Source organism: Rhinoraja longicauda, chromosome 6 (assembly GCF_053455715.1).
Source record: "Rhinoraja longicauda isolate Sanriku21f chromosome 6, sRhiLon1.1, whole genome shotgun sequence".
Classification (NCBI taxonomy): Eukaryota; Metazoa; Chordata; class Chondrichthyes; order Rajiformes; family Arhynchobatidae; genus Rhinoraja; species Rhinoraja longicauda.
This window is the reverse complement of record NC_135958.1, coordinates 28,486,802-28,514,742: the sequence shown is the minus strand read 5'-3', so window position 1 is coordinate 28,514,742 and position 27,941 is coordinate 28,486,802. Positions and strand designations below refer to the sequence as shown.

The 27,941-nt window shown below is 47.5% G+C and overlaps 1 protein-coding gene across 2 annotated transcripts in view; it reads right to left on the bottom strand.

Moving 5' to 3' along the window:
* The window catches only part of gse1b (Gse1 coiled-coil protein b), a 514,981-nt gene extending 507,813 nt beyond the window's left edge, over positions 1–7,168 (bottom strand). Inside the window, exon 1 of one of the 2 annotated variants that reach the window (XM_078400739.1) lies at positions 5,405–7,168. In XM_078400739.1, coding sequence (XP_078256865.1) covers positions 5,405–7,168 — 1,764 coding nt within the window. The remainder of the gene's footprint in view (positions 1–5,404) is intronic. The other variant, XM_078400740.1, reaches the window with a different exon arrangement.
* Positions 7,169–27,941: the final 20,773 nt, after the last annotated feature.

The following is a 27,941-nucleotide window of genomic DNA, read 5'->3' as shown; positions in this document are numbered from 1 at the left end:
TTGGTCCTCATGTTGATAAACAGCAATAAAAGTTTCCAAAGGAGATGGAAAGACTGGAGGAAAGACTATGTACTGAGAGCTCTCTTATACCCACATTAAGGAGGCAATTAAACACACGTGAGCAATGTGTCCCAAATATTATGGTGCCCTGAAATGGGGGGTCTATGTATAAACACAGCTGTAATTTCTACATGGTTAAACCAAAATGTATTAAAATGGCCTTTAATAAAATCTGACAATGTGAACTTTAACCACATGTGATTTTTTCTATTACAAATCTCAAATTGTGGAGTACAGAAGCAAATAAATAAACGATGGGTCTTTGTCCCAAACATTATGGAGGGCACTGTAAAACAGGCAGAAATTTGCAACTCTCTCCCCCAAAAATCTTTTGATTTCAAGATCAAGGTAAAAGGATGCTGTTGGGCATGTGCATAAGTGGTACAAAATGCTGGAGTAACTCTGTGGATCAGGCAGCATCTCTGGAGAACATGGACAGATGATGTTTCGAGCCAGGACCCTTCTTCAGACAGATTTGGCTGATCAGCCTGAAGAAGAACCCTGACCCGAAACGTCACCTATCCACGTTCTCCAGAGACGCCGTCTGACCCGTGAAATTCTCCAGCACTTTGTGCCTTATGTTTTGTAAGCAGTTCCTATTTTCTACGTCTATAAGGAGATTTCTATTGTGTGCAATTTTCATCTCTGAATTTGAGGAAGGGCATTATAGCTCTTGAGGGAGTACGGCGTAGGTTCACCAGGTTAATTCCCGGGATGGCGGGACTGACATGATGAAAGAATAGATCGGCTGGGCTTGTATTCGCTGGAATTTAGAAGGATGAGAGGGGATCTTATAGAAACATATAAAATTCTTAGAGGATTGTACAGGGAAGATGCAGGAAAAATGTCCCCGATGTTGGAGTCCAGAACCAGGGGTCACAGTTTAAGAATATGGGGTAGGTCATTTAGGACTGAGATGAGGAAAATCTTTTTCACCCAGAGAGTTGTGAATCTGTGGAATTCTCTGCCACAGAAGGCAGTGGAGGCCAATTCACTGGATGTTTTCAAAAGAGAGTTAGATTTAGCTCTTAGGGCTAATGGAATCAAGGGATATGGGGAAGAAACAGGAATGGGGTACTGATTTTGGATGATCAGCCATGATCATATTGAATGGCGATGCTGGCCCGAGGGACCGAATGGCCTATTCCTGCACCTATTTTCTGTGTTTCTATGTTTCCATTTGGAGCTAGGCAGGTAAATAGCATTGAAGTTCAGATTGGCAAATATCTAATTAAGAGATCAGCAAGGTTTGGGAGAAGGAAGGATCACACCTGCTCCCAAATAGTTCAAAATCATTTTTAATCCTGGAAATATTTTAATTCTGGCCTTTTCCTTTATTTTGCTTAATTCCTTAACTGGAGAAACTTCAATTACTTTAAACACTGCACTTTCAGGGAAGATATAGAGAAAATTGGCTCCCTATCGTGAACTGCGATAGAAACGTAGTAAAAAATCCCCTCCCACACACACAATGCTGTTTGCTCAATACACCACTACTCTGGAGATTACATGTAAAACCTGGTTCTCCCAGCAGAACAGCGATGTCGACTGTCACAGCCATCAAGCGGTGTTATGTACTTATTAAGTTGGTGGTAGCTGCAGAAACAGGGAAAACATTTCCAAGCTTAACTCTCTGTGAAAGGTGAATAAATATTTATGTTGTATGCTGCCCTACTGTGTAAGTTCAAACAGGTTTGCAAAAACTCACTGTGGGCGAGATGCAATTGCAGTGAGCTGCAGCATTTAGCCAGAATGGTTTACTGGACCCAGACTGATAGCACCAAAGGTTAAGTGGCACTCTGCACTTCTGGAGGAGGCAACAGTTGGAGACACCTTCAAAGGTCCACACCTAATAAGAAAGGAAAGTGCATTCTTCCACTTATGGGAGCCACAGCCTCTGCAGCAAGAGTGTTTAATAAACAAGATGCTTGCCAAGTACTTTGGAGCACCGAAGCAAATCCTCTCAAGTCAGTGCGCTGAATTATGAAAATCTCGCTCACACGTGGTTTTAGATAGATATAAAAATAGATATGTGATAGGAGCAGAATTAGGCCATTCGGCCCATCAAGTCTACTCCGCCATTCAATCATGGCTGATCTATCTCTCCCTCCGGGTTTTCTCCGGGAGCTCCGGTTTCCTCCCACACTCCTACCGGTTTGTAGGTTAATTAGCTTGGTAAAATTGTAAATTGTCCCTCGTGTATGTAGGACAGTGTTCGGGTGCGGGGATCGCTGGTCGGCGTGAACTGGTGGGCTGCAGGGTCTGTTTCTAATCTAAACTAAACATGACACCATTTACTGAGCTTCAATGGTGCCAAATCACTATAAAAAACAAACATCATTGTCAACCCCACCTCGCCTCGCCTCTCTCTGTGGCAACGACGTCCAATGCAACACTGATTTCACCAGCAAGTTGTCCTGGACCACCCATGTCGAAGTAGTGGCCAAGAAAGCACACTAATACCTCGACTTCCTCAGAAGGCTTCGGAAGTTCGGCATGTCCCCAACAACTCTTACCAACTTCTGCACATGCGCCGTAGAAAGCATTCTATCACATTGCACCACAGTATGGTTCGGGTACAGCTCCATCCAAGACTGCAATAAATAGCAGAGAATTGTGGACGCAGCCCAGACCATCACACAAACCAACCTCCCTACCATTTACTCCATCTACACTTCACACTGCCTCGGCAAGGCCACCAGCATAATCAAGGACCAGTCTCACCCTTCTGCTCCCCTCTCCCATCAGGCAGGAGGTACGGAAGTGTGAAACGACACAATTCTAGATTCAGGGAGTTTCTTCCCAGCTGTTATCAGGCAACTGAGTAATCCTATCAACAACTAGAGAGCAGTCTTCAACTACTATCGACCACTTTGGACAGCCTCAGGCTACCTTTAATTAGACTTTGCACTAAATGTTATTCCCTTTATCATGCATCTGTACACCGTGGACAGCTTGATTGTAATCACATATTGTCTTTCCACTGACTGGATAGCATTCAAAGGTTTTTTACAGTACCTCGATACACGCGACAATAAACTAAACTAAACTAAACATTAAGCACTCCCAGAGCAGGGGCTACCTGTATTTTAGCCCCAACCACTCACAATATCCTCCTCAGAAATACATGGGATTAGGAAGTGAGTAACCACAGTCCATGGTGATGCCGGGCGGCTTTCCACAGTTCAGGTGGATTTTCAAAGTCACGAGCAAAGATCACCCACTCACTCCCTGCTTCACTATGCAGCAGCCCCAGTGGTAACACTATGTGAATTGGTCTCAGTCAGAATGAGTCAGCAAGCCTCCCGTACCTCTCCAATTGTCAAGGAGGGATCCACATACTGACAGCAACAAGAACAAAGGTTAATCAACCAACACCAGCCAATACAGCCCACTGGAGGGACTTTCTGCACGGAAATGCAGAGAACAGGTCAAATCACATCCTTTACAGTTTGCTTGATGTTTGCAGATCTCTTGAGAATTCTGTGAATGGCGTCAGCGATCAACTAATTTGAAGCAAAGTGAAAAGGTTCTTGCAAGACATCAGTGGTTTAATGCAGTCATTTCCATGTAGATTCCATACTTAACTCCAAACATCAATATACCTTGCAAATATAAATTTCCTCATTAAAAAGTGTTATGTATCGCCCGGAACAATAACAACAATGGAGTAAGTAATTGTTCACAATGTCCATTTTCATTTTACATCACATTAGTTCCATTGACTGGAGAGAAATATACTGATAATCAAGACTAGCAGATCATTGATAAACCCTTTGCCAGCACCTACTACTCGAACACCGTATCTGAATGGACCAGGAAGAGCAAGTCCCTAGTGTTAAACAGGCAAGATCTCGGATAAAGTCACTACAATCCAACTTCACATGTAGGTGATCATCTCCTCATTATTTCCATTCAGAATGCTTCATGCACTATTGGTGCAACCCCTATTGGTCCCTCTGTTTTTTTATGAAAGGAATGGGAACAACTTTGCCAGATCCTTGCCTCTGCCCAAGGTTTGATCTGGGTGCGGTCTGGTTACTAACAGAATCTTTGGACGATAGTGTCCATTTAATTAAGCTTTATTTGAGCAGATCTGAAACGGTGTTTTTAAAAAAACGCTCAGTCAATCACCAAGGTTATGGAGGAATCACCCATTCTAACTTTAATTGATCCAAATATAAATATTTTTCAATGGACTGAAATACAGCGGAGTGGCATGGTACAGATATGTCCAACCCACTGCTTGATCCATGTACCACAAATCATGCATGTGGCTTAGTCCCAAAATGATAGCAGAAATCAGATGCATTTTGGCACTCGTTTAAAGGATCAAATACAACAAGGCCATCCCAAGGTGACCTGCTTAAACTCATCCTGGTAGTTGGACCATGTTATGGGACTGTCAAATGTCAAGCACACAGCCACAGGGCACACCAGGCAAGGACAACATCAACCTCAGACACCACGATGGGCCTTTACAATACAGTACTTGCATGGTCACCAATACTAATAGTAGTATTCAGATTTCAGGAAGGCAGATGGGATGGGGTATTTAATACAGGGAGTGGGAGTATAACAGTAGGGAGGTCTAGCTACAACCAACCGGGAAATTGGTCAGATCACATTGTGGGCAATTTTGCTTTCCTTGTCAATTGCATCAGAGATAATTCAGAGAAAGCTCCCAGAGTGTATTCCTGTGAGAAAGGGGTTGAACTGAAGGCATTGAACAGGTTCATCGTTTAGTCATTGGAAATCTGAAGAAAGAGGGATGATCTTATTGAAACGTGCAAAGTGTTAAGGCACCTTGAAGGAGTCGATGTCAAGAGGAAGGTATCCCCTAGGAGAACATTGAGAACAAGGGGGCATTGTTTTGGAATATAGGGTCTTCGATTTAAGATAGAGGAGAGGGATTTATTCTCTTGTAGGGTAGTGATCATTTGGAACTTCTCACCCCAGAGGAGGTGTGAAAGTGGAGTCATTGAATACATTTGGTGGTCTTCAGAGATGTTTAGAAGATCTAAACAGGGGAGTCAAGCAGTTTGATGATCAGTAAGTTAGTGGAATAAGATCAACGACTCTTACTGTAAGCTAGATAACGGCCAGATGGCCTTCACATCAATGCATATTATAAAATTCCCAGCTTTCATGGTGACATCTCAACCTGGTCTCCACGTCGTATCTGACCTTCTGCCCCAGTTCCTAATGTTCTCTTTGACATCGATAAATAGTAAACATTTCCCAGCTATCATGGTGAGATCTCAACCTGACCTCCACGTTTTTGTACCTCTGGACACTTCTAGTTCACGGCTGCACCTGCACATCAACAAGACACACATCTTACCGTAGAGTTGTGGGATGGAGATGCAGAATCCACTCGGCTCCCTTGTTTGGCGGAGTTCCCGGCCAAGACCATAGCCCAGCAATCCTCACACGTGCCAATCGTCAACTGTTTGCCATCGTCCACCAGCAGAGCGTCGGGCACCCGCGGGGCATAGAGGAAGACGGGCAGGCGGGTGACCGTCACTGCCTTCAGTCCCAGGTAGCGCCTCCTCTCCTGTCTGCAGAAGAAGCAGACGAAGGAGTCCACCTTGTAGTGTCGGGACCACGGGCTGCTCTGGTGCTGAGAGTTCTTCCCCTGCCACCACTGCTCCAGGAGGTCGTGACAGCACAGGACACAGGTGGGAGCCGGGCCCGCCGACTCTGCCCTGGATGGCCGACGCCGGGCAGCCAAGAAGGGGAAGAAAGGTTGTCTCTGGCCCTGGCGAGTGGGAGGGTCGACGCTCAGCTGGAACTCGCTGCCAGCTTCCAGCTCCGTGCCACACAGCAGGCAGGTGGGGGACAGGTGAGTTGTCCTGGGCTGCCGGCGGCACACCGCGCTGCTGGCCCGGGCATTGGTCTGCAGATACCTGCCGAGGAAGGACTGCACCGAGGAGATGGCCTCCTCCCTCCCAGAGCCGCCCCACATGTCCTCCAGCACCCCGCGGCACCGCCTGCAGCACCACACCTCGCCCTCCTGGCTCATGGCCTTGGCGTTGGGTGGGCAGGGGAGAAGGTCGATGAATGGGAAGTACATGGTCGTGGGTTCCCCGGCCCCCCTGGTCCTGGAGCAGATGGACATGGCCTCCTGCCCGCAGTCCTGGCCGCACAGGTAGCAACCCCCTCGGTCCCCTCGCCCCCCGGGCCCGTCGCCCTTCAGGGGCACCACGTACAGGCGCTGTAACACGGGCACCTTGGCCAGGTCGAAGCCCTGCCACTGCTGCATCAGCGAGACGTGGCAGAAGGAGCAGACGCAGGTGCTGCCGCCGGGGCTGAGTGGTCTGGCTCCGGGCGGGGGGTAGTGGAGCCACAGGAAGGGGAAGAAGGGCCTCTCCGTGGTGCCCTCCTGCTTGTGGACGTGAACCAGGTGCTGGCGTCCCTGGGGCAGCCCGACCCCGCAGATGAAGCAAGCCCAGTGGCCCTTGCCCATCGCCCCGCTGCCCCCGGCGTCGGCAACCTGCCCCTCGCCCTCCGACGACCAGCCGTCGCTGACACTGCCCCCGCCGGGGGACAAGCTGGGGCCGGGGGACAAGCTGGGGCTGGGGCTGAGCCTGGGGCTGGGGCTGTCCCGGGACAGTGGGGCTTCTTGCTCGGGCTCAGACAGCTCTTGGTCGGACAGGGAGGACAGGTCGGAGAGGCGGCCGGTGGCGGCTCCGGCGGTGCTGGGGCTGGGGCTGGGGTTCCACTCGCGGGACGTCCCGCGGCCGTCGCACTGGTGCGGCCGCTTCAGCCAGTACATGCGCTTGTCCACCGGCGTGCGGCACCTCTCGAACGACAGCCACTGCTCGGACAAGAAGCATCTGCACACCGAGCACGACAACACGAAGCCGTCCGAGCTCACCTCCCTGGCCCCCGGAGCCGGCTCCTGCTGCAAGAGGAATGGGAAGTAAGGCAGGCGAGCAGAGCCCGGGCACTTGGCCCTGACTTGTAACCTCTGCTCCCGCCCGGGGCTCATGCGGCCCCCGCAGATGAAGCAGTGCAAGCGGCCCGGGCTGAGATCCCCACCGCTGATCGCTGCCATCAGCCGCTGCTTCCTGGAGATGGGAACAGCCGCTTCTTTGTCACTCATGTTGGCTGGGAGAAATGGAGTGTCCGCCTCTCACCCACACGCTCCCTCCCCTTCCCTGCCCAGTCCCCTCCCAGTGCCCTCCCCTCCCCTCCCAGTGCCCTCCCCTCCCCTCCCAGCCCAGTCTCCTCGCCCTCCCGGTCCCTCCCCCGTCTCTCCTCACACTCCCATGAATACTCCCCTCTCTCCCCAGCCTCTGTCCTGAACTCTCTCCCTGTCCCTCCCCGTCTCCCTTCCCTCCCACTCCCCTGAATAGTCCCCTCCCCTCTCTCCCCAGTCTGTCTCTCCCCCTCCCCTCCCTCCCCCCCCCCCGTCTCTCCTCCCCTCTCCAGCCTCTGTCCCTCCCTCCCCCGTCTCCCCTCCCTCCCAGCCCTCTGAATAGTCCCCTCCCCTCTCTCCCCAGTGTGTCTCCTCCTCCCCTCCCTCCCCCCTCCCCCCCCCCGTCTCTCCTCCCCTCTCCAGCCTCTGTCCCTCCCTCCCCCGTCTCCCCTCCCTCCCAGCCCTCTGAATAGTCCCCTCCCCTCTCTCCCCAGCTCCCGTCCCCTCCCCGTCTCTCCTTTCCCCTCCCACCTCCCCCCTCCCTTCCAGAGTCCAGCCGCACTCTCTCGCCGTTCCCCCGGGGCGGCCGGGCCAAACTTTGTGGAGATCTCTGCGCTCGGCCGGCTGCCTAGCGCCATCTCCCAGGGAACATCTTCACGGGGCCACAATACATCTCCTGCTCTCCCACCTCTGAAAACTTCCAGAGTCGTCGTCGTCGTCGTCGTCCCCCACCCCCCCCCCCCCCCCCCACACACACACACACGGTCACACACACTCACACACACACGGTCACACACACACACAATCCGGTCACACTGAGAGCAGCGACGAGCAACAATCATCCCACCACTTCCTGCATCTCAAACAAGCGAGCACATACAGCCCACGTTATTGTTTCTTCATTGAAAAGTCCCGTAAACCAGCTTGCTGAAAGAAACACGCGTTAACGGGGAATTGGATATGCCCTGTTATCAACATCCTTAATGCCGAAGTTATGAGTATTTCAGTTTTCTCCACTAAATACAACTTCAAAAGCGAATTAAATATTGCCTTCGTTAAATGTAATCCAGGGATTATAAACCCCCAATTAATTCAATTTCTCTTAAATGGATACACGAGGAACCACAGATGCTGGAATCTTGACCAAAACACGTGTTGGAAGGAACTGCAGATGCTGGCTTTACACCGGAGACACAAAATGCTGGAGTAACTCAGCGGGACAGGCAGCATATCTGGAGAGAAGGAACGGGTGACGTTTGGGGTCGAGACCCTTCTTCAGATAAAACACGAGGAACTCAGCTGGTCAGGCAGCATCAGACCAGCCGACGTTTCAGAGTCTGAAGAAGGGCTGCGAACTGCAATTGTCCCGCCTGCCTATTCCCTCCACGGATACTGCCTGACCAGTTGAGTTCCTCCAGCACTTTGAGCCTTGTGCCTTAAATGAACTATCTGTTCTGCCAGACTCTGCCTGTTAAATCAGGAAATGCCCCCGGTTTCCCCCGATTATGTTAAAACAGCAGTCAGTTAATTACAGAGTCACAAGAGCGTGAAGATGCAGGAATCTGGAGCAACGAACATCTGTTGGGAGGTGGGGCGTGGATGGGATGGGAATGGGGGGTGAGGGAGGAGGGGGTGAGGGAGGAGGGGGTGAGGGAGGAGGGGTGAGGGAGGAAGAGTAGGGGGGGAGGAAGAGTAGGGGGAGGAGGGGGGGAGAGGAGAGGAGGGGGGGAGGGAGGAAGGGGAGGGGGAGGAAGGGGAGGGGGAGGAAGGGGAGGGGGAGGGAGGAGGGGGGGAGAAGAGGGGGGGGGGGGAGGGGGGGGGGGAGAAGAGGGGGGGGGGAAGAGGGGAGAGGGAGGGAGGGAGGAGAGAGGAGTGGGAGGGGAGTGCATCAAAGCGGGTCGAGCAGCATCTCTGGAGATTGAAGAAGTCTCGACCAGAAACGTCGACAATTCCTCCACCCTACAGATGCTGCTCGACTCGCCGAGGTCCTACAGCAGACTGCTTGTCCCAGTAAATTACAGCGAGAATGTCTATTTCCTTCCAACTCTTCCTCGAAGAATGAAAGACGCCGCTGTCAGCGTGCAGGCTCGTTGTCCGGTAGAGTTTGTACACGTTGGAATCTATGAATCAGATATCCATCCGTTCGTGCAACATCGGCCCATTTTTAAAAAAAAGTTTCATCCACTTTTTTTAAAAGACAGGTCTTACATTCATTAATCATCGACCAGATTTCTATCAAATCGGAAGCACGGACAAATTAAGTAGAAACAGACTCTCAACAACACAATCTGTTCTGCTCTTTCCAATTTATTATTTATTTTACACTATCAATCATCCAGCGCCGAATTCCGATGTTAATTTTTTTAACTGATTGATTGAAAGGTGCACAATGGACACAGGCCACCCCGTCTCCGCTTACCATCGATCACTTCACACTAGTTCAATGTTACCCCACTTTCTCATCCACTCCCAGCACACTCGGGGTAATTTACAGAGAACAGTTAACCCACAAACCAGCACGTCTTTAGGACGTGGGAGAAAACACGAGCATCTGAAGAGACCCACAGAGTCACAGGGAGAACATGCAACCTCCACAGAGACAGCACCAGAGTCCATGATTCACACCCCTGCAACAGTCTGTTCGAACTCCTTCCATCGGGCAGACGATACAAGGCCTTCTATGCCCGCACCTCCAGACTCAGGAACAGCTTCATCCCCAGGGCCATAGCTGCTATGAACCGGTCCTGCTGAGCCGGATGGCCACAACGCATAGATCAACTTGCACTTTACCCTGTCCAAAACTGTTACAACTGTTCGTTTCGTTGGGTTGCTGCTGTCTAAATTACCTAAATTAGTGCATCGTATGGGAGGCGCATTCCCAATCTCGTTGTACCCCTGGGTACAATGACAATAAAGATATATTGTATTGTATTGTATTGTATTGAACCCGCTGCCACTGGCTTCACACACATGGAAATTAGTGTCATTGATTGCGGCACTGAGAAATGTTTGCAAACTTCAGCCAACTTTACCAAAAAAAGTTTCTTAGCAGGACACCCTTCAATCTCCAGCACTCCAGAGAAAACCATTCATGTCTGTTCAATCCACCACCCCTCCCCCAACCCAGACAGCATTAGGATTAGTTGTGTGGGATGGAACTGGAGATGCTGGTTCATACCGAATATAGACATAAAATGCCGGAGTAACTCAGCGGATCAGGCAGCATCTATGGAGAAAAGGAATAGGTGACGTTTCGTGTTGGAACCCTTCAAACTGAACCATGGATAAGGCGAGAAAAAGACAGAGCCGGCAACAGGTGACCCCAAGAAGGGTGGAGTCCATACTGGCCCATTGTTGGCTGGGGAAGATGTGCTTTGAAGGGAGGTACTTGAGAATATTGGCTTTGAAGCCAGTGGACACTACTCTTCCTTGCAGGAATGCCGAGTGCTATTTTATATACAGCTGATGATGAGGCAAAGTGGTGCAACTGGTAGAACAGCAGCTTCACGGCTTAGTTTAGTTTAGCTCAGAGATACAGCGTGGAAACAGGCCCTTCGGCCCACCGAGTCCAACCAGCGACCACCAACCAGCAATCCACACACTGACACTATCCTACGCACACTAGGGACAATTATACAACTTTTACCAAAGCCAATTAACCTACAAACCCGTACGTATTTGGAGTGTGGGAGGAAACCAGAGCACCCAGAGAAAACCCACGCAGGTCACGGGGAGAACGTACAAACCCCGTACAGACAGAACCCATGGTCAGGATCGAACCCGGGTCTCTGGTGCTGTAAGGCAGCAACTCTACCGATGCACCGCCACGCCACGCCACCCTTACCTTGTGGTCAATTCTGGCCTCTTGTGCTGTCCATGTGGAGTTGATACGTTCTCCCTGTGGCCATGTGGATTTCCTGCAGGAGCTCCGGTTTCTTCCCAGATGCCATAGAGTCTTACAGCGTGGGGACAGGCTCGTTTGGCCCAACTTTGCCCAAACCATGCAACATGCCCCATCGACACTAGTCGAGCTGCTGCCTTACAGCACCAGAGACTATCCTCTTCTATCCTGACTTTGAGTGCTGTCTGTGTGGAGTGTGCATGTTCTCCCTGTGTTCTCTAGGTGCTCTGGTTTCCTCCCATATCCTAAAGACGTTTAGGTTTGTAGGTTAATTGGTCTCAATAAAATGTTCCCCAATGTGTAGGGAGTGGATGTGAAAGTGGGATAACATAGAACTAGTGTGAATGGGTGATCGGTGTTAGGTGTGAACTCTGTGGGCCAAATGGCCTTTTCCGTGCTGTATCTCTAAGTCATTGGGTATTATTTTGACAGGTTCCTGATTAGTAAGGATGTTAATGGTAAGGGGGAGAAGGCAGGAGAATGGGGATGGGAGGGAGAGATAGATCAGTCATGATTGGATGGCAGAGTAGACTCAATGGGTTGAATGGCCTAATTCTGCTCCTGTGACTTGTGAACGTACGAATGTATCAACAATAACTGAATGAGATTACAGGCTCAAAGCTCTGGATAAATTGCCCTCATTGCTTTGTTGCTATAAATAGAACATAGACTGTTGTGCATTAGAGGAACTTGCCCTTTGCCCCAACAATGTCTGTACCGAAGATGATGCCAAGCCCAACGCTTACCTGTCTGCACATACCCCCTCCTTTCCCTGCACACCCATATGCCTATCGACAAGGTTCTTAAATGCCACAATTGATTCTGCCTCCATCACCATCTCTGGCAGTAAGTTCCAGGCACCCATCAAAGTCTGTGTTTAAAAACTTTGCTCTTTTCACCTTAAACCTATGCCCTCTCGTATTTGATATTTTCATCTTGGGAAAGCTTGATTTTTCCATAATCCAAAAAACCCCCCAGAATAATTGTAGTTATTAATGATTAAAAATAGCAGTAAAAGTAGACCATATTTTCAAAGATATTTAAGTGCTTTTACAAGATTTCCTTTTTTTAAAATGCAACTGCAAGTGTTAAAAGATAAAGACATGCATAAAAGACAAAATAAATATTTTTTGAAGTGTTTAATGAAATACTTCCCTCACCGTCCAAATAGCTGGATAAATGTTTTCTTTGCAATCCTCCAGTTTGTTTTAATAATCTGCCCTTTAAAGTCTGTCGAGCAACAATATACAACTGGAATTCTTGAAATACTTTCACTGTTTACCATTCTGTAAGATGCTTATCTGGCCTTGACGTTTCACACATGGGACTGCCGAGTCAACGGACTATCTTTGCTCTGGAGAATATAAATGTTCATGATTCCAGCTGGTACATGTATCTGCATCGTCATAAGTTAAAAAAGCGGACTCCTTTCCTATGTGATTGTTAGTGTGCCACACTTTCCCAATTCTTGGAAGGGAAGGATTCAACTTTACATAAAGGACCTTGCCAGCAATGGACCTTGCCGACCGATAGAAGAGGAAGGGCACATGGAGGCGAGGACTCCGCTGCCGAGGGAAGGAACAAAGGAGGAATGGGCGTGGGGGGATGGCTGAGAGGGAGGGGGGAAGAACAATGGACAATGGAGGACCCGGCATTGGGGGACCACTATGTGGGAGGGGGGAGAACAAAGGGCGCAGGGGGAGGGGGGATTTGTAACTTTTTAGGCGCTCTCTATGGGTGACTATTTGCATACCTTGGGTATGCAAGCAAAGAATTTCACTGTGGCTTGTCACATGTGACAACAAAGTTTTCGATTCAATTCAATTCAATTAATGCTAGAGCTTTAATCCCTCCATCCCTGGCTAGAACAATTCACTTATTGCATCTATTGCTGGGTCTCACTTATAACAGGTTGTTTCCCTGCCATTCCCTCTGGTTTTATGGAGAATAAGAATGGTGATGAGCAGGAATTTCTTTAGCCAGAAGGTGGTGAATGTATAGAATTAATTGCCATAGACAATGTGGCGCAGTGGTAAAGGTGCTATCTTATTGCGTCAGAGTCCCGAGTTCGATCCTGACTATGGGTGCTGTCTGTATAGAGTTGGTACATTCTCCCCGTGACCACATGAGATTTCTCCAGATGCTCCAGTTTCCTCCCACACTCCAAAGACGTACAGGTTTGTAGGTTAATTGGCTTCAGTAAAAATTGTAAATTGTCCCTAATGCGTAGGATAGTGTTAGTGCATGGGGTGATCATTAGTTATCGCAGGCTCATTGCAACGAAGGGCCTATTTCTGCACTGTATCTCTAAACTAAACTAAATTAAAAGTCAGTGGTGTGACGGAGTGCTCTTCATTTGCCTGTTTGAGTTCCAACAATCCCCAGGAAGCTCGACTTTATCTAGGACAAAGCAGCCTGCTCAGTCAGTACCAATGCACCGTGCTAAACATTATTTCCATCTGCCATTATTGTACCATGGCTGCAGTGGTTAGCATCAACAAAATGCACTTGCTCATCACCAATTTTAACCACTCCATCATTTGTGGCTCTGACATTAGCTGCCAAGACCCTAAGCTCTGGAATTCCCCCCTAGTGCTCTCTGTCTTTGGAAACACAAGAGGGAGTGGATGCTGGATTTGCCAGTCTGCTCTGTTTGAGGAAGGGTCCCGACCCTCAACGTCGCATCCATTCCCCTCCACAGATGCCATCTGACGTGCTCCTCTCGCAGTCTGTTTTTTTTTGTTGCTCTCTGCCTTTCTTTCTTAATTCCTGTGCGACACTCGTCGAAACCTTTCACCTTGACCAAGCACATTAACATTTACCGATATCTCCACATCAGTTTTTGTTTGGCTTCTCTCCTGGTAACCTCCTTGAAGCTTGGTTCCGCGTTAAAGTAAACTATAGAAAAACTCGCAATTGTTGCAGATCAGCAATGACATACTTTGGGAAAGCAAAGCCTTTAGAAGAACGAGATCCAAAATATTAATGCTCACATCATCTAAACATACAAGAACCAGATGGAGTGCATATTCATATCTTGGCTCCTCTAACATAGACTCTCTGAGGCTTCATAGATTGTTAGCATCAGTGATTGTACTCAGTTATAGCAACCATAATCGTTGGCCACTGCTCAGATTCCTATTGCCCTGGGAACAGAAGAACAACGAAGAAGTTCTGGGAAAATCCTGGTTGGACTTGCCACATCTGTCAAATTCTCCAGGTAGGTTATTTATTGGCACACTGAGGTTAAAAGTTAGTTTTCATTTATCAGTGTCAAACCCTCGAGGGATGGCGTGTGAGGCAAGAGGACATTGTGGGCCGATGTGTCCGGATCGAGGTGTCGGTGGAGTGGAACGCTGGAGTTTAGTTTAGTTTTGGATTCAATGGTTCTTTTATCATCACGTATGCCAAGGTATTGTGAAATTCTCTTTTTGCACACAGATCAGTAAGATTATTGCCATACATGAGTACAATTCCTGATTTAGTACCAAATGCAAAGAAACAGCCCACTGAGTCCATAGGCAAGAGTCATCAGGTTTTGGCGTTATTTGCAAAGTCCCAGCTGCAGTTGGTCACAAAGACCAGTTGCAGCCATCGTCTCCATCCAGATTGCCAGTGAACCTTTGTCCCACTCTCGCCCGGCCTTCAATCTTTGTGCCCGGGGGGCGCCTCCTGCAGCTGACCTTGAGGGCGCGGAAGGTAAGACCCCTGGTTCTCCTTATTGGCCTTTTGTCCAACTTCCACCACCTTCACTGATTCTCTCCACCTTCCGGTTCCTGGTTTTCGGGGATGAGCAGGAGACGAGCCTCAGACAAGGTTTTCACTCCAGGTGGATTGTTTTCTCTGGGGTTTTTGGAGACTGAGAGGAGATCTACAAACATGAAACATGAATAGAGAGCAGGGCAAGAGATGGGTCCATTTATTACCTAAGGACCTATCCGAGTGATGTGGGCGGGGTATGGGTACAAAGAAATAGGCCGGGGCCACATTCCTCACCATTAGGCAATTTGAAAGCTCTTGTGAAGTGTGGATGGCACCCGCTATGCGAAGAGTTGCCATAAGGTTGCTGTTGACTGGCAAAGGCCACAATGACAATGCCAGCTATGGCTGGTGCCCACCGTGGGCAGGGGAAACATTTAAGAAACACGTAATTCATAAAGGACAAAAATAAATGGTCCAATGTTCTCCTTGCGCACATGCAACGTTAGGATGCACATAAAGTCATGCAGAAATAATGCAGGAAAACCAGGTCAGGAAGGATGTTCAGCTTGGAGCGTGAAATTGAGTGTATGTGTGTGTGAGTGTGTGTGTGTGTGTGTATATGTGTGGCTGTCTGCCTGCACGTGTCTGTGCATGTGTGTGTGTGCTTGCATTTACGTGCTTGTGTGTGAACGAGAGCATGTGTGTATGTGTATGTGAGTGTGCGCTTGTGAGTGAGTATGAGTGTGTGTGAGATCATACATCTGCGTGTATGAGTGTGAACGTGGCTCAATGTGAGTGTGAATGTGTGTATATGTGCGATTGTGCATCTGTTTGCGTGTGTGTGAATGTCAATGTCTGTCAATGTGAGTGACCGTGTGTTTGTGTGATTATGTGTGTGCGTGGTTGTGCATGTGTGTATGTTTGAATGTGGATGTGTGTCAATGTGTATGTATAACTGTATGTGTCATTGTGTGTGTGTCTGTGAGTGTTTGTGTGTGTCTGTGTGTGTGTATGTCTGAATGTGAATGTGTGTCAATGTGTGTATGTGTGTGTGTGACTGTATGTGTCAGTGTTAGGGTTGCCAACGATCCCTTATGAGCCAGGACATCCCGTATTTTGGGCTAAATTGGTTTGTCCCGTATGGGACTGCCCTTGTCTTGTATTAGGCCCGGGGGGCGCTGTAGGCCCGGACGCTGTAGGCCCGGACAGTGTTGTTCCAGACAGTGTAGGTCCGGACAGTGTAGGCCCGGAGGCCCGGGCACCACATAACGGAGGTTGCATAGCAACCCGCCTCCCGGCCCGGGCGACTGCCATTGGTAGAGCAGGAGCACGTGGCCACTGGCTGGGTGAGGTCACAATGGCAGCGGAGCGGTGACGTCACCTTTCCCCTTATTTGGGAGTTGGCAACCCTAGTCAGTGTGTACGTGTGAGTGTGCAACATTGTGAGAGACTTTCAGATCAGCACATGGAGGGAGGGTTATGCACCATCGCTGGCAGAGGGGATTAGTTTAATTTGGCATCATATTCAGCACAGACATCATGGGCCAAAGGGCCTGCCCTTGTGCTGCACTGCTCTTTGTTATATGTTTTAATTTTCATTATGTGATTTTCCGTTCGGGGTTCACAAGGTAGAACCTCTCACTTGGTAATTACTTAAATTATAGCAAATGTCAACGCCTCCAATCATGACCGCCTTCTCTATTTAACCACCCCTGCATTAGGCTCCGAACGAACTTTAAGCTCTCAACGCCATGCGAGGAATCCATTTCAGACCCCTAAGTGGCCTCGAGTTTGAATCATTAGAAATTGTGCCAATTACAGTTTTTGCAAACAGGTCCAGGCACCCTAACACAGTGCTTGGCTTGCAGTCTAACTTATAAGCCAGCGATTTACTTTGCAAACTGGGAAAAGCCTTAAATCAAACAAAAACTGTGGTGCAAAAAAAGATATAGAACAATAAACAAAGATGAACTCCAGGGGAAAGTTTTACCTAAGTGGGACACCGTGCAACAAAACAGGCGATGAATGGTTTAAGGGGAAAGGAGATTATTGTTGCTCCACACTAATAACTCTCCTGACCCTGGTTCTTCACTGGACTGAGGTAATGAGAGGGAACAAGAATGTAAATATTTCTTGAAGCCGCCTTTCTGCACTCATCAAGGGGGTTGGTCCGACCACGAAGCACCAACGATGCCTGGAACATTTCAATTAGCAAATAATAAAATGTTCTTTGTTATTTCACAGCACACAGAGGACTGCTGTAGTGTTGGAGCCTTAGCTCAGATTTGTTTACTCCCACTGACTTCCGTGGCAAATGTTTGTGAGGCCCAAGACTCTCACGATAAAAAACATTTGACAAACGATTTGCTTGCCTTGGAATCACTGTGAGGGTAAATTCATTTGGTTAATTCCCGGAATAAAGAGGCTGTGCCTTGAACCTAAGAACTTAAGAGATAGTATAGGCCATTCAGCCCCTCGAGCCATCCATGCCATGAACAGATCATTGGCTGAACGGCCACAGTCCTTTAGGGTAGGGAATTCCAAAGATTCACCAAACTCTGGTTTGCATGCTTTTCTAAATGACCAGCCCCTTATTTTGAGAATCTTTGAGTAATCTTCACCTGTGGCACACTGGGGCAGCGGTAGATTTGCTGCCTCACAGTGCCAGAGACCCAGGTTTGATCCTGACTACGGGTGCTGTCTGTAAGGGACATAGAATATAAGAGCATGGAGGTCATGGTGAAGATGTCTAATAGGAGGAAGAGGGTCCGGGAGGATCTGAGGAAAACCTTTTCATCCACAGTGTCTGGAAAACACTAGGACAGTAGTGGAGCGAGCTATTCTCATGATATTTAACAAGGAGGCAGATTATTATCTCAAAGGTGTCAGGTTAGGTAAGGGGGAAGTGCAGCGCGACCTGGGTGTCCTTGTACACCGGTCACTGAAAGTTGACGTGCAGGTACAGCAGGCAGTGAAGAAAGCTAATCAGAGGTTATTCTGATTCTGAGAGGATTTTAGTATAGGATTAAAGAGGTTCTTCTGCAGTTGTATAGAGCCCTGGTAAGACCACATCTGGAGTATTGTGTACAGTTTTGGTCTCCTAATTTGAGGAAGGACATCCTTGTAATTGAGGCAGTGCAGCGTAGATTCATGAGATTGATCCCTGGGATGGCGGGAGTGTCATATGAGGAAAGATTGAAAAGACTAGGCTTGTATTCACTGGAGTTTAGAAGGATGAGAGGGGATTTTATAGAAACATATAAAATTATAAAAGGACTGGACAAGATAGATGTAGGAAACATGTTCCCAATGTTGGGTGGGTCCAGAACCAGGGGCCACAGTCTTAGAATAAAGGGGAGGCCATTTAAAACTGAGGTGAGTGAGAAGGAACTTTTTCACCCAGAGAGTTGTTAATTTGTGGAATTCTCTGCCACAGAGGGCAGTGGAAGCCAAATCACTGGCTGGATTTAAGAGAGAGTTAGATAGAGCTCTAGGGGCTAGTGGAATCAAGGGATATGGGGAGAAGGCAGGCACGGGTTATTGATTGTGGACGATCAGCCATGATCACAATGAATGGCGGTGCTGGCTCGTAGGGCCGAATGGCCTCATCCTGCACCTATTTTCTATGTTTCTATGTCTATGTTTCTATTAGGAGCAGGGAGAAGAAGGATTAACCAGGGGTGGGCAAGTCTTTGATTATGTTTGCTGGTTCCCTGAGGCAGTGTGAAGTGTAGATGGAGTCGATGGTAATAGCGGGGGGAGAACGTGGAGACTTATTCTTAGATTAAATGTATTTGGAGACACGGGCACTTTTGCAGTGTTTTTGCAAGGATGTCAAGCACATTTATCCTATCATCTGCCATACGTGAAGCTCTAAACATTGCTGGGATAAGTTATGTCTGCAACAGAACATTTTTCTCAAGTTTTCAAACAGTTTAGCATTTACAAGAAACTTCCTCCCACTGGCTAAAATGATAATGTATTAGCCCGGCTGTCATGTCATAATAGAGGGCCAAAGCATAAATAACTGTTAAAACATCTCTGGAAGAGCTGCAAATCTGTTCTTTGTTTCCGTCGTCTAAAATTAGTGCGTTATAATTCTGTTTTGCAGCCACAAGATAACTTGCATTTGTAAAGCATTACTAATGCCATAAAACTTTCTAAGCCACTTTATTGGATAGTTTTCAAAAATTATCTGACACCAGACCAGATAGGGAGCAACGGAAGACAACTTTCACCAGTACCGATTTAGGAATCTTGGCTAGTCCAGGTAATGCGTCTAGGCCTGGTACAGCAATTCCAATGTCCAGGAACGCAAGAGGTGGCAGAGACCAGCCCGGTCCATAATGGGCAGAGTCCCCTGCACCTACAAAACCATCCACAAGATGCGCTGCCTCAGGAAGGCGGCATCTATCATCAAGGATTCCCAGCATCAGCGTCATGCCCTCTTCTCACAGCTAAAATCGGGCAGGGAGTACAGAAAGCTGAGGTCCCACACCACCAGGTTCAGGAACAGTACCAATAGACAATAAACAATAGGTGCAGGAGTAGGCCATTCAGCCCTTCGAGCCAGCACCGCCATTCAATGCGATCATGGCTGATCACTCTCAATCAGTACCCCGTTCCTGCCTTCTCCCCATACCCCCTCACTCCGCTATCCTTAAGAGCTCTATCCAGCTCTCTCTTGAAAGCATCCAACGAACTGGCCTCCACTGCCTTCTGAGGCAGAGAATTCCACACCTTCACCACTCTCTGACTGAAAAAGTTCTTCCTCATCTCCGTTCTAAATGGCCTACCCCTTATTCTTAAACTGTGGCCCCTTGTTCTGGACTCCCCCAACATTGGGAACATGTTTCCTGCCTCTAATGTGTCCAATCCCCTAATTATCTTATATGTTTCAATAAGATCCCCCCTCATCCTTCTAAATTCCAGTGTATACAAGCCTAATTGCTCCAGCCTTTCAACATACGACAGTCCCGCCATTCCGGGAATTAACCTAGTGAACCTATGCTGCACCTTCCTTGAAAAAAGGTCACACAGTAATTCAATGTGGTCTTGAAGACTTGTCACCAGCGTTGGACAGCATTGAAGAAGACCCTTCAGCCCACCATGTCCATGCTGACCATCAGATACCTATCCTTATTAATCCCATTACTTGCACTGAGTTTGTAGTCTTCTAAGGCTTAGCAAATTAAGTACTTGTCTAGGCACCTTTTAACTGCCAAGAGAGTTCATACCTCCCTCCATCACCCATTCAGGCACTAGTAATGGGGGGGGGGGGGGGGTCTGACCAGGCTGGGTGTCTCACTGACACGAGACACTGAGCAAACTTCTCCTTCCTAAATTTTCAATGATTTAATCCTAATATCTTCCATCGTCATTGAGGAGCAGGAGATATTTGATGGAGTTTGCCTGAAGCACCCCAAGAACAGCTTGTTGCTTTAGACGTGCCGCATACCAAACATAGAAACATAGAAACATAGAAACATAGAAAATAGGTGCAGGAGTAGGCCATTCGGCCCTTCGAGCCTGCACCGCCATTCAATATGATCATGGCTGATCATTCAGCTCAGTAGCCCGTACCTGCCTTCTCTCCATACCCCCTGATCCCTTTAGCAAAAAGGGCCACATTTAACTCCCTCTTAAATATAGCCAATGAACTGGCCTCAACTACCTTCTGTGGCAGAGAATTCCACAGACTCACCACTCTCTGTGTGAAGAAATGTTTTCTCATCTCGGTCCTAAAAGACTTCCCCCTTATCCTTAAGCTGTGACCCCTGGTTCTGGACTCCCCCAACATCGGGAACAATCTTCCCGCATCTAGCCTCTCCAACCCCTTAAGAATTTTATATGTTTCTATAAGATCCCCCCTCAGTCTTCTAAATTCCAGCGAGTACAAGCCCAGTCTATCTAGTCTTTCCTCATATGTAAGTCCCGCCATCCCAGGGATCAATCTGGTGAACCTTCTCTGTATTCCCTCTAAGGCAAGAACGTCTTTCCTCAGGTTCGGAGACCAAAACTGCACACAATACTCCAGGTGCTCCAATACTCCAACACAACATCCGGCTGCATACCTTTAGACTTTAAGGATACAGCGCGGAAACAGGCCCTTCAGCCCACCGAGTCCACACTATCCTACACACTAGGGACAATTTACAATTTTACCAAAGCCAATTAGCCTACAAACCTGTACATCCTTGAAATGTGGGAGGAGACCGGAGCACCCGGAGAAAACCCACGCGGTCACAGGGAGAACGTACAAACTCCGTACAGTCAGGATTGAACCTGGGTCTCTGGCACTGTATGGCAGCAACTCTACCACTGCACCATTGTACCTATGAAGGATAATACTTTGTAATGCTCTCACTGAGTGGCAAAATACTGTGGCCATGCAGAGAGAAGAGAAACCTTTGCTTTTTCAGCTGTCGTAGTTGGACGAGATCAGAGATTAACTTACTATCGAGAAATGTTCACACGTAAAGACCCAAAACACACAGCCTCATACAAGTCATGGATGGATTCAGATTTCTTGAGAGTACTCTCCCTTGCATGTGTTTATATGCACACACAACCTTCCTCCTCAATTCTTGCTCTGAACGAAATCATAGATTAACGAAAATGGTTTTCAATAATATGAAACATTTTGCCATAAAATTTAAATGGAGAGAGAGTGAGAGAGGGAGAGAGGAAATCCTACTATAAAGTTTAAAATATTTGCACGGAATGTATGTATGTTTTTTTTATTTGAAGCCTTATTGCTCTTCTGGGAGTTCTTGACAGGCATTCCTGCTCTTGGCAGCCACGCACAAATCAGTTTTCAGCCTTTCTCTTCCTGTGCCGACCTACTGGAGTCGAGTGTTGTTCTTGGCGCACAGCCATCCAGAAATGAAGTCCCAAAGCACCAGCGAAAGCCTGTTGCCCCAACACCTTCCAGTGCCCTCCCCTGAAGGGGAAGTGGGATAAGGAACATGCCAATCTGCAGAGACTTGCTGCCTCTCTCTTGCTAATAAAAGATGCGTGACTGGATTCTGATTGTGGAGGAATCAGGGCCCAATCTCTTCCAGCCTTAAGTGCTGGCACACACATGGTTTAATTACCATCCCTCAGCTTGTAAAACAAAAGCCCAGGGAAAGAGTTTTGTCTTTCGTCTCCAGGATTGAATGTGCATGAGTGTGTTGGCTTCCAACTGGATTCCCCAAACAGTCGGTTTCCCCGGAGCTAACGTCTAAAAGAAAAAGTGCTGGAAACATTAGTAAGTCGGGCAGCATCTGTGGAAAGAGAAACAACTTGTACAGGTTCCTTGCCAGAGTTGAGATAGATTCTGACCAGAAACATTAATTTTGTTTTCCCTTCCGCAGATGCTGCCTGTCCTGCTGAGTGTTTCCAGCATTTCCTGCTTTTATTTCAGATTTCCAGCGTCTGCAGTATTTTTTAAAACATTTCTTGATACCCTTTCAGTGGGGTCCAGCACAAGTGAACTGAAGAGGACTCGGTCTTTCCTTTGGGCACTTTTCTGCAAGTCTTTGCTGAGAGGGGAAGGTTGGGGTGGGGAAGCAAGGCAGGTCTGATGGATCGGTGACTTTCCAATGAGGCTTTGAGTTAAAACGTAAAACTGTACTCCATTATCAACAGCGTTGCGATAAAAGACCCCAAAGCCCAGGTTGTTATAGCCGGAGACTTAAATCAAGCCAACTTCAGGGGCGTACTAACAAAGTGCTACCAGCATGCCTCTTGTCCTACCAAGTCAAGTCAAGTCAAGTCAAGTCAATTTTATTTGTATAGCCCATTTAAAAACAACCCACGTTGACCAAAGTGCTGTACATCTGATTATGTACTAAGGAAAAAAAATGAAACATACAGTAGCACACAAACATAACAGCACATACAAAACAGTTCACAGCGCCTCCTCAATGAGCCTCAAACGCTAGGGAGTAGAAATAGGTTTTGAGCCTGGACTTAAAGGAGTCGATGGAGGGGACAGTTCTGATGGGGAGAGGGATGCTGTTCCACAGTCTAGGAGCTGCAACCGCAAAAGCGCGGTCACCCCTGAGCTTAAGCCTAGACCACGGGATAGTGAGTAGCCCCAAGTCGGCCGACCTGAGGGACCTGGAGTTAGAGAGGTGGGTTAGAAGATTTTTGATGTAGGGGGGGGAATGTCCATTTAGGGCTTTATATGTGAATAGGAGGAGCTTGAAGTTGATCCTGTACCAGGGGCTAAACCACTTTGATCACTGCTATACATCAATAAAAAATGCCTCCCGCTCAGTCCCTCAACCACATTTTGGGAAATCTGATCACCTCGCTGTGCTTTTGCTCCCTGCCCACAAACAACAATTGAAGCAGGAGGATCCGGTACAGAGAGTTGTGAAATGCTGGTCAACGGACACGGATGACATCTTACACGACTGCTTTGAGTCGGTGGACTGGTCCATATTCAGGGATTCCGCAACTAACCTGAATGAGTAGGTGACTGCCGTGACTGACTTCATCAGCGAGTGCGTGGAAGACTGTGTGCCCACAAAGTCAATCCGAGTGTTCCCCAACTGGAAACCATGGATGGACCGCGAGCTACATTCACAGGTTAAGGCCAGGTCTGCTGCGCACAAGGCAAACTACCCCGAGCGGCACAAGAAGGCCCGCTATGATCTCCGCAAACCCATCAAGGATGCCATGATACAATACCGGGTCGAACCTGAGTCCCAGTATAATCACTCGGTCACACAGAGAGTGTGGAAAGGTCTGAATAAGATTAAGGGCTGCAAAGCAAGGTCAAGCAACATCATTGGTGGTAGTGCGACCCTACCGGATGAACTGAATGCTTTCTATGCTCGCTTCGAGCAGAAGGCCAACAGGGCGGTGACACCTGGCCCTTCAGACTCCAGTGTGCCCCTCCCCAGGGTGACTGTAGCAGAGGTTAGGTCGGCCTTCCTGAGGATAAACCCACGAAAAGCAACTGGTCCAGACCAGAGTTCCTGGCCTTGTCCAAAACTTCAAATTCCTAAGAGTTAATATCACCAACGAAAGCTTTTCACTGGACCTCAGTGCATGTGATAATAAACTAACCTGAACTGTAAATTGGCCTGATCAACAGTTAAGAGAGTCAAGAATGTTTAATTGTCACATGCACTGGGAATGGATCAATGAAATTCTTAGTGCTACAACCTTATGGCCACTGTGTTTTTTTCTCAGCTTCAGGTTCAATGTTCAATGGTGCTTTATTGTCACATGTGCAAAACACAGAGAAATTATTTTTTCAAATTGCCAGATTTCAGGAGGGGGGGGGGGGGGGGGACGGGGGGGTGGGGGGGGGGGGGGACGGACGGGACACACGGTGGCACAGCGGTAGAGTTGCTGCCTTACAGCAAGGATGCTGTCTGTATGGAGTTTGTACATTCTCTGACCGCGTGGGTTTTCTGAAAGATGTCCGGTTTCCTCGCACACTCCAAAGACATACAGGTTTGTAGGCTAATTGACCTTACTGTCTGTAGCATAGTGTTAGACCTAAAATGCTGGAGTAACTCAGCAGGTCAGGCAGTATCTCGGGAGAGAAGGAATGGGTGACGCTTCAGGCTGATGAAGGGTCTTGACTCGAAACGTCACCCATTCCTTCTCTCCCGAGATGCTGCCTGACCCACAGAGTTACTCCAGCATTTTGTGTCTACCTTCGATTTAAACCAGCATCTACAGTTTTTATTTCCTGTAGGATAGTGTTAGTGTGCAGGGATCGCTGGTCGGCGTGGACTCGCTGGGCTGAAGGGCCTGTTTCCGTGCTGTATGTCTAAACTAAACCGTATGTCTAAACTAAATGGCGGGACTGACATATGAGGAAAGATTGAAGACTAGGCTTGTATTCACCGGAGTTTAGAAGGATGAGAGGGGATCTTCAGCAACATATAAAATTATAAAAGGACTGGACAAGCTAGATGCAGGAAAAATGTTCCCAATGTTGGACGAGTCCAGAACCAGGGGCCACAGACTTAGAATAAAGAGAAGGCCATTTAAAACTGAGGTGAGAAAAAACTTTTTCACCCAGAGAGTTGTGAATTTGTGGAATTCTCTGCCACAGAGGGCAGTGGAAGCCAAATCACTGGATGGATTTAAGAGAGAGTTAGATAGAGCTCCAGGGGCTAGTGGAATCAAGGGATATGGGGAGAAGGCAGGCACGGGGTATTGATTGGGGACGATCAGCCATGATCACAATGAATGGCGGTGCTGGCTCGAAGGGCCGAATGGCCTCCTCCTGCACCTATTTTCTATTCTATTCTATTCTATTCTATTGAACTAAACTAAACTAAACTAAACTAAATGGAACCAAATGTCAAATTCTCAAATGGTATAGTAATTTCTACTAATACTCCCCTCCCCTCTCAGTTTACCTTCTTCTTCCTCCACTCTTGTCTTTATCCAGTTCCACACTTCACCACCTTGCATCCTTCTCGAGATCACATCTTCCCTAGCCAGTAACGGGCCTACCTGGGCACCTCCCTGCCCGAGGTCATTTGCTGGTCGGGTTGGGAGAAGTCTGAAGAAGGATATGGACCCTAAATGACACTTATTCATGTGTAGGAAGGAACTACAGATGCTCGACATCTGAGGAAGAGTCTCGACCCAAAACGTCACCCATTTCTTCTCTCCAGAGATGCTGCCTGTTCCGCTGAGTTACTCTAGCACTTTGTACACTTCTTAACAAAGAATAACCTTTGCTTTCAGTGTTGCTCTTCGATTTCGGTGACACTCAGAAGCTGGAACTAAGAGCAGCTGTCTGTCAGAAATGTTCCTTAAAGTGCATGAAGTGGAAGGAACGTACGTGGTTGTTGGCAGTACATTGTAGATGAGGAAGAAACAAACTGCTGGGGGAACTCAGCGAGTCAGGCAGCATCTGTGGAGGGAAATGGACAGATGATCTTTACAGTCAGGGCTTTTCTTCAGATATGATGAGGTTTTGTTTTGGTCATGCTAAGTGCCTAACAACTTGTTGGTGCTTAGAAACGTAAAGCTCTATTTCTTCCATGACTCCCGTGTTATTGACGTTTCCTCAGTTGGGAGTTTGGTTTTAATTTTTGTGAGTTATATAATACATTCCAGTGCAGTACAAGGACCCAAAGACACTACCAGGACAAATGATAGAGTCTACATCAACCTCTCCCAATAAAGACAGTGAGTGGAAGATAGTTAGAATATAATAATGTGCAGGTAAGAATTTCACTGTTCTGTTTCGGTACATATGACAGTAAAATACTCTTGACTCTTGACTCATGAAAACATCAATGTTAGTTCCTTGCAACAGTGTGTTCATGAAGCTTGATCGCCAGTAGAACTGCCCGATCATTTACACCCAGGTTAGGGAATAGTGGGGTCACTACATATTTAAAAGTGATTCACACAATGGTTAGTTGGCTACAAGGCTTCCTACAACTATGGCGACCCGTGTAAAGTACATCATTGGTTTTAAAGCATGTTGAGATATCCTGAAAGGAAAGTGAAAGGCGCATTGTAAATTGAAATCTTCCATCCATTAATACTACATAGATTCAGGACTATGGACATATTGAAAGTGTTTTTAATAGAGGACCCTTTTTTTTAACCAGCTAAAGAAAGCTAAACATACTTCTCAGCGTCCTCATTTAGTAGGTCAGGGTGATATATTGTCGTATCATGAAAGTGAACAGAAAGTTTAAGTAGACGGATGTAAATGAAGAAAAACATGGGTTTTTTTGTTGGAATAATTAATCAAAGTGTTACTTAAAGGAACATACACAACACACACGGTTCATTGTTAATGTCAGAGCGGGACTCTAATTGGCACATTTTCTCTGAACCGATCACAAATCTTTCAGTTTTGTAAATTCAGCTTAAAATAAACACTCCTTCTTACTTGCATGGTTGAATGAACTTCATGGAAACATACTTTAGAAAGAGATTTACAATTCATCTGCTGTTGACAATTGTTTACATTCAGGTCGGAAGATCTGTGTATTTAAATATTCTTTGATTGATATGCGCTGGAGCAAGGTTTATGTACAAAAGTGTGTGTTCTGTAATTTATTCAGAAAACCACTTAAACAGGGAAGCATGTACAAAATTCTATCACTTTTCATGTTATAATAGAGATTTACATTGATATGGTGCCCCATCTCAAGGAACATGTGTAGGAAGGAACTGCAGATGCTGGTTTAAATCGAGGGTAGACACAAAATGCTGGAGTAACTCAGTGGGACAGGAAGCATCTCTGGAGGGAAGGAATCTCTGGAGGGAAGGAATGGGTGACGTTTCGGGTCGAGATCCTTCTTCAGACTGATTCCGTCTGAAGAAGGATCTCGATCTCAAGGAATGTGTTTAGCTTAGAGATACAGCGTGGAAACAGGGCCTTTGGCCCACCGTGTCTGTGACGACCGATGATCACCTCTACCATTAGTTCTGCATACTGCATGTTCGGGACAATTTACAGAATCCAATTAACCTACAAACCTGCATGTCTTAGGGATGGGGGAGGAAACAGGTGCACCGGGAGAAAACCCATGCGGTCACAGGGAGAACGTACAAACTCTGCACAGACAGCCCCGTAACTCTGGTGCTGTGAGGCAGCAGCTCTACCGCTGTGCCACACTAGTTCTGAGATACGGTTATGGAAACAGTCACTGCACCTCTGTACATGTGATAATAAAGAATCATTGAAACTGGTGTATGAAACCATTGTGGACTTTAGCCCCATTGCTAGCCTTGCAAAATATTATGAATGTTACCAATAAGAGTTTTGACACGACACTTTGATTTTTACACTGGAATACTGCTCTGCAGTAGGCCTGCATGTTTCCCATAGGTGCTGCAATGGTCTTTTGCTGTTAGCGTGTCTTTGCCGACCTACGCACAGAGGAGGCATAGGAATCTTCAAACACCCAGGCCCACCACATCAGCGACATGGTACATAAGAGGCTGCTATAGAGATGTGGGAAGATGCAAGAGGGTGGTTATACCTTTATATAACAAGGGCTGCAATCACAAGCTAGGGAAATACAGGCTGGCGAGAAACAAGGAACTGCAGATGCCGGCTTATAAAAAAAGACACAAAGTGCTGGAGTGACTTAGCCAGTCAGGCAGCAACTCTGGTGACCATGGTTAGGTGTAGTGCAGGAG